Raw genomic sequence first — 7,094 nt, 5'->3', positions numbered from 1 at the left:
TTCGTCTTTTCAACATTTCAGAAAGCGGTTATGCTTTGGACATAGCTTTTCACCTCACGCGTGTACTTTTAAAAAACTACAGCGTTTTAAATCTCACTTTATTAAAAACAAAATACGTGGCAACCATTTCCGTTTAAATCTACTCTTATTTCACTACACAACCGGACTACAAAATGACGCTAGGGAGCGTCATTCGGTGAATAACCAATCATAGCGAAGGAAGCGATTCACACTGATTACAAACACGGAAACAGCAAGTGGACGTCAGCGTTGCATGAGTGCTGGATTCATAGTTTTTGTAAATATAATTTATTAGCTTGATTGCACAGGTAGGCTATCTGTACAGAAGCACATCTCATTTTTCGGTTTTTCAGTCTATGGATTTTCTGCAGCTGCTATCATGTGCGTGCATCATATTCACCGTCGGGATGTTCACGACGGGATTGTAAGTTACTTATGTTTCTACTTTTTAATATTTGTCAAATCATATCAGTTGAATATCATATCAGTTGTACACGCATACGGTTTTAATAATGTTCTTATCTGGTGACATTTCGCTCCTTCCTTGATTTTTCTGTAAATTAAAATGCTTTGAATAAACGAAGTTCGCTATTAAACTTTTTATTTATTAACTGTGGTGGCTGCAAATATAAGGTTGTTGCGCATAGAGACTGCCTCCTCAAAAGTTTCTGCCAACATACTATAATTATTGATACTACTACAGCAAACCTATGGTAACTTGATATTAGCCAATAATATCAGCAAGAGCTCACAATATTAAGATTTTACAGTATTAACAATAGCTGTAGTAGCTATAGTATTTTGCCTGAAACTATAGTACATTTTAACATCCTTATTCTGTATATGCAGGTTGAGCATATAAACATTTGGAGGCTGTGCAGGGCAAATTAATTTCACTATATTTATATGAATTTTGGCATTTGCATAACCTACTGTTACTATGTTCCAAGATAATATTTCTCACTTTACATCTCTGTTTTTGCAGGACAGACTTGAAGAAAATGAAGGCCACACAGTGTGCAGATAACGTTCAGTTTCTGCCCTTCCTTACCACATGCTTAAAGTATGTATTTGCTATTTGACACCTGCCGTATTCATTTGTTATTGTATACGTGTATGCAACTTCATGTATGATATGGTCATCATGCATTTAAAGTCCATTCAGTCCGAATGATCAGTTTGTATATCTGTGTGTATTTATAGTAATCTAGGTTGGCTTTACTATGGATTACTAAAGGGAGATGGTACGTTGATTTCTGTAAACATCATTGGGGCCTCTTTACAGACCTTATACATCATCACCTACTGTCATTATACCAAAGAAAAGGTTTGTCATTTAGTTATTGATTATACAGTGGGGTGCAGAATTTGATTGTTTAGAATGTTTCTAATTTAATAGGATATTTTAATTACAAATCATAATTTAATATTTTTTATTTACAAATGATATCGTCATCTAACATTTTGAGTGCAAAGTTTTATTTAACAGTTAAAGGATTAGTTCACTTTTAAATGAAAATTACCCCAAGCTGTACTCACCCTCAAGCCATCCTAGGTGTATATGACTTTCTTATTTCTGATGAACACAATCAGAGAAATATTAATAAATATCCTGACGCATCCGAGCTTTATAATGGCAGTGAGTGAGGATCAATGAGTATGAGCTGAAGAAAGTGCTTTCATCCATATCCATCTATCATAAACATGTGCTCCACACAGCTCCGGGGGGTTAATAAAGGCCCTCTGAATCGAAACGATGCGTTTGTGTAAAAAAATATCCATATTTAACAAGTTATGAAGTAAAATATCTAGCTTCCTCAAGACTGCCTTCCATATTCAAGTTACTTTTTCCGTAAGTTGAATAGGGAAGGCGTAGGATGTAGCGTAAGCTTTTTGAACTGTGAGAGGCATTGCGCTTCCTTCCTAAGTTGAAAATGGAAGGCGGTATGGCGGAAGCTAGATATTTTACTTTATAACTTGGTAAATATGGATGGATGTGGGTGGAGACAATTTATTCACTTCATACTCTTTTCACTGCCATAATGAAGCTCTGATGCATCAGGATATTTATTAATATTTCTCTGATTATGTTAATCAGAAAGAAGGAAGTCACATCTAGGATGGCTTGAGGGTAAAGCTTGGGCTAATTTTCATTTGAAAGTGAACTAATCCTTTAATTTATAGATTTAATTACAACTTATGTTATTAGAATACCAATCTGTGAAAAGTTTAAAAATGTTTTTTTTTTTTAAATAAAAAGTTAATTTTTTTAATAAAAATTGATTAAATACAATTTACATTATAAGCATAACAATTTGAGATCTTTATAGTTTATTTTCAGGTTTAAAGTTGAAGTTGGATCCCACATTTTTTAATGTGGATGTTTGTAACCCACTGTATACAACAAATATTATTAATATTTTTAAAAGTATGGTGTACCTGTGTGTTTCAGAGGCGAGTCTACTCACAGACGCTGGTGATGGGGATTGTGTTGGGTGTGGGATGGGTGTATTTTACTATGGTGATTCCTGCTGGAGAAACTCAACTCTCTCAGCTGGGCCTCGCCTGCAGTGTGTTCACCATCAGCATGTACCTCTCTCCGCTCGCTGATCTTGTGAGTACACACACTCACACACACACCTATACATGTAACCAGCATTAATCATGTTTAAAACGCGGTCAGCAAGTACCTGCATGTATTTAAAGGTAGGGTAGGCAATGATTTTTCATATACACTTTTGGTTAAACCTGTTGAAACTCTCTTCACATCCTGATAGCAAATAGCAATCAATAATAGAAGAAAAAATGTACAGTTCCTTCTGAACCAAAAAAATGAGCTTACGCTGCATTCACGCCCTTACTACTGTAATTAAGGGATCGCAATGCCGAAATAAATCTGCAGCAGTCAGGTGGTACACCTCAGAGCTCTTTAAGTTGTTTACGTTCATTATTATTGTAATGTTATGTGCTTTGAGACATGAGTTAATTTAACGCTGTCTCTCGTTCATGTGTTTTGAATATTAAAAGTTAAACATTATTGCATACATTAATGTTAACTGTGAAACCCTTACATATTGCATAAAGCATAGATCAACTCTAAAATAATCGTACATTGTCCTTATCTTGTCATTTCCTCAGTAAAACGGTGTGAAGTCTTGTAGTGACATTCCAGCATTCCATCTTTTGTTTATCACTCCATCCATTCTTCTTTTCTGTGCCCTCTCACAGTCTCTATCTTCCTGTTTTGGATCTTTCCCTCTTCCATATTTATCAGTCCAGCTCTGTCTATCTGTCCTGTGCCCTGTGGTGTATTTCCTGTCATTCTCGTACCTCCTTTTGTTGCTTCCTGTTTTTCCCTCCATCACTGTCTGCAAGTGTCAATAGCGGCTTGTTATAGGAGAGACTATTCGTGAGTGTAAATAACATGTTCTGGTTGGAGCTGTAACGCATTTACTGATCCTTGGTGTTTGAGTCCTGCCTGCGTCAAGTTTCACTACCCCCCCCCATTATTTATGTAAGCAATAAGGTATAAGAAGCTGTGCTGTATTGTGAATAAGTCACAGCTGAAGGGCATTGTTAGGCACAACGCGAAGTGGATACAGAAGTAGCCTCGAGTACCTTATTTGTTTTTATAAAATGGTTACCACACAATACAAATATTAAAGCCAAAAATATGTATCAATGCAACTTTCATGAAGTAAACTTTCACTAAAAGTCTTCCTTCCGCCGGGAAAAAATAGTCCCTGACTGTGAACAGCAACAGTAGTTACATTATTATGCCATTAGATGGCAGCAAAGACTGTCAAAAACAAGACATAACTGACAAATGCTTTGACTAGCGCTGTCAGTCACGGGAAAACCCCTTAACTGTTAAAAGGATAATAATACATCGGACATTTAAACAGATTTTTTTATTATGAACATAGGACTGACATGAAGGAAAATGCTAAATCTGAATGCAGGTAATAAACTCGCTCACTCGATCTCTTTCTCACAATACTCTTCTACATAATACAGTAAGCTTCAATTCAATTTATGTTATTAAGAGTGGTTGCTATGGGTGTTGTGTAGTGATACACAGAACTGTTGGGTGAAGCGGTCATAGTTATCGTGAATAAAACACAGCTATTGACCAATCAGAATCAAGGGCAGGAACTAATCGTTTTATAATGTTTCCTGTGTATTTTCTGTCGATTAAAAAAACAAAACAAAAAAAACAACAACTTTTGTGTGCTTCATTTCCAATAGTTGGATATTGTACGAACGAAGTCTGTGGAGCGCTTGTCTTTTTCCCTGACTGTTGCTACATTCTTCACATCCACATCATGGACTTTGTATGGCCTTCAGCTCCAAGACTATTATATCATGGTAAGACAATGAAGAGACTGTTCTGAGACAGTGTTTTGAGGTAAAGGAGAAAGCATCATGTATTTTTTTGTTTGTTTTTCAGGTACCCAACACCCCTGGCATCTTAACTAGCCTCATCCGCTTCTTCCTTTTCTGGCAATTCGGAGCTATCCTTTCAAACAAGCCCTCCTATAAACTCATCCAAATCTGAGAGGGGATTTACATTGAATCTAATTAAGTGCCTTTTCCACTTTCCTTTACCCAAGCCAGAAGAGCTTTTTGACATCAGACTGTCATCATACCTTATAAACTCAAACATCTAGTGAAACTGCCACTGTAAATTCTGTGAAGACGGACAATTTTCAATTCATCTTTGTCTTTTAGTTAAAGGGATAGTTTGCCCAAAAATGATATCGCGGTCACCATTTACTCTTTCTCACGATGTTCCAAATCTGTTTGACTTTCTTTCATCAGTTGAACATAAAAGATATTTTGAGAAATTTCTTTACTGTTTTTGTTTTTTTTTGTCCATGCATTGGAAGTCAATGGTTACCAGAACTGTCTGGCTGCCAACGTTCTTCAGAATATATTCTTTTGTGTTCCACAGAAGAAATAAAGTCATACAGGTTCGACATGAGGGTGAGTAAATGATGACTTCAATGATGAGAACTTTAATTTTTTTGAGTGAACTATCCCTATATATATATATATATATATATATATATATATGTGTGTGTGTGTGTCACAAGTGTTTTTTCCATGCAATTTCAAAGAATTGGGACTGGAGCTTTTAGTGTTTAAAAAGACACAAAAGCACCATCTAAGGAACTGTAGTAGTCATCATATTCACATATCATTAGCCTCATAGCATAATTGCCTAAGTCATTTTTTGGCCAAATTGTGATATCTGCCTTTGAAATATGATCTGGGCAATTATGCTATGAGGCTAACGGTATTTTACAGGTTTAAGCCATAAGTTAAGATTTATGTGACACATTTTTAAGCCATTATTACCTGAAAATCTTGCTCTTAGCTTTTTTTGGGGGGGACCTGTTTCATGAACGGACTGTTCTTTTGAGCGATCTTTTAATGAATCTAATGATTTGTCTGAATGAGTCATTCTCAAAAATGACTAATCTGGTTATTGAACTCATTGGAGGCAAAGATTTTCAGACAATCTTATGTGTTTTAGATCTATTTTAGGATACTTTTATGGCTTGAAAGGTTCCTGTACCCATTCTTTGTAATTGGATGGAAAATAATTACTTTGTACTTCCTGGAAGAGTCCTCAGAATTTCCTGAAAGAAAAGAGACATACAGGTTTGTAACGACCTGAGGATGAGTAAATAATGACAGTACATTAATTTCTGGTGAATTCTCTGAGTAAATAATCATTTTCACTTTTTCTCTTGGTTGATCCTTATAGGGATAAGGATGCTCTAAGTTTGTTTGGCAGGTATTTCTTAGTTAATAAGTGTTGAAATCTGTAAACATGACACAACCCGAACCAAGAGCTCAAACTTGTTTCCTGTTACAGCCCTTTCTTTTGAAATCATGTGTTCATATTTAGCAGGTGTGTTTTTTTATTTTATTTTTTACCATGGGTACATACTCTTCAGAGTGTCCTTTGGGAAAGTGCCACATTCTGTTACTTAATGAATGTAGTGTTTACAGAATCGTTCATTAATCATAGACTCCTTTATAGGACTCATAATATTGTGTTTAATTGTGTCCAAATGGCAGTTTGGCAGCTATTTAATCAGCATCCAACACAAGTAACAAACCCCAAACAACAAACTTTGTGTATAAAACCTTCTTTTGTGTGGAAAAGAACAACAGAAACAGAGAAAATTAGTTTGAGTGAATGAAGTTGGATTAAGAATATCTGTCGCAGACAAAAAAGGGAATCTTGCACAGCTCTTTTCATGGTTCTTGTTTTGTATTTGGAACATAAAGGTCTTTTTTTTCTTGTCATTGTTACTGTCAGAACAACATACTTCACAATAAGCCCAAAAAAATAATTATTTAAGTAAACAATAACTTTACACATTCCTCACCTTCAGAGAACACCAAAGAATAATCAGCAAATTCACTGAATTACATATTCATAACTAAGATAGTGAGATGAAAATCTTAAGCAGTCATTGGCTCTTAATGTTGTTTTCCATATGCTAAACAGGTTTGATCTGTGACAGACCGAAACTCTAATTGGGTCTTACTGTACATCACTACATTGCGGTACTTCATTCACTGAAGTCTTTTCAAGTCTCCAAGACTTGAAGACTTTGTGAATAAAAAGTTATTATGATGATTTAAAGCATATCAAATTGTTTCATTGTATTGTTTATGGTTTCTGTGTTGTATGATTATGTTCTGTGTTTTACATTAAGCTTAAATGTCTTTATGTTTCTTTGTACTATTTTTATATCCTATGCAACAGTGTATATTATATCAGAGGGGATTTAGAGGGATGTTCTTTCTGAAGTGTTCTGGGGAAAAAAAGGCTCAAATAAATTTTTATATAACATAAACTTCAATGTCTGGCTGAGACTGAGGGAAGAAGTTATGAGAGCTTAGCAGGGGAATGTGAGAGGATTTTGTTCTGGTCTCAAAGAGGATCAGTGCTGATTGTGAGCAATGAAAACTAAAATACGCTCAAAAGCCGAGGAGTAACGCGTACTGACAGATGTTTTAATTTCTGTGGGAAATAACAGCACATTTATCTC

At 35.3% G+C, this 7,094-nt stretch overlaps 1 protein-coding gene across 1 annotated transcript; it reads left to right on the top strand.

The window, feature by feature from the left end:
- The first annotated feature begins 226 nt into the window (after positions 1 to 226).
- Positions 227 to 6,869, top strand: slc50a1 (solute carrier family 50 member 1). Its single transcript, XM_067396004.1, has 6 exons — positions 227 to 445; positions 1,007 to 1,084; positions 1,225 to 1,348; positions 2,474 to 2,635; positions 4,270 to 4,389; positions 4,472 to 6,869. Exons 1-6 carry the CDS (start codon positions 378 to 380, stop codon positions 4,577 to 4,579), a joined length of 660 nt encoding a protein of 219 aa, XP_067252105.1. The 5' UTR covers positions 227 to 377; the 3' UTR covers positions 4,580 to 6,869.
- The last annotated feature ends 225 nt before the right edge of the window (positions 6,870 to 7,094 follow it).

Source organism: Chanodichthys erythropterus, chromosome 2, assembly GCF_024489055.1.
Source record: "Chanodichthys erythropterus isolate Z2021 chromosome 2, ASM2448905v1, whole genome shotgun sequence".
NCBI lineage: Eukaryota > Metazoa > Chordata > Actinopteri > Cypriniformes > Xenocyprididae > Chanodichthys > Chanodichthys erythropterus.
This window is presented reverse-complemented; position numbering and strand designations above follow the sequence as displayed.

Coding starts and splice junctions, on each gene's coding strand:
- slc50a1 (XM_067396004.1), top strand. CDS start 378: ATGGATTTTCTGCAGCTGCTATCATGTGCGTGCATCATATTCACCGTC. Junction 446..1,006: donor GGGATGTTCACGACGGGATT/GTAAGTTACTTA, acceptor CTGTTTTTGCAG/GACAGACTTGAAGAAAATGA. Junction 4,390..4,471: donor TCCAAGACTATTATATCATG/GTAAGACAATGA, acceptor TTTGTTTTTCAG/GTACCCAACACCCCTGGCAT.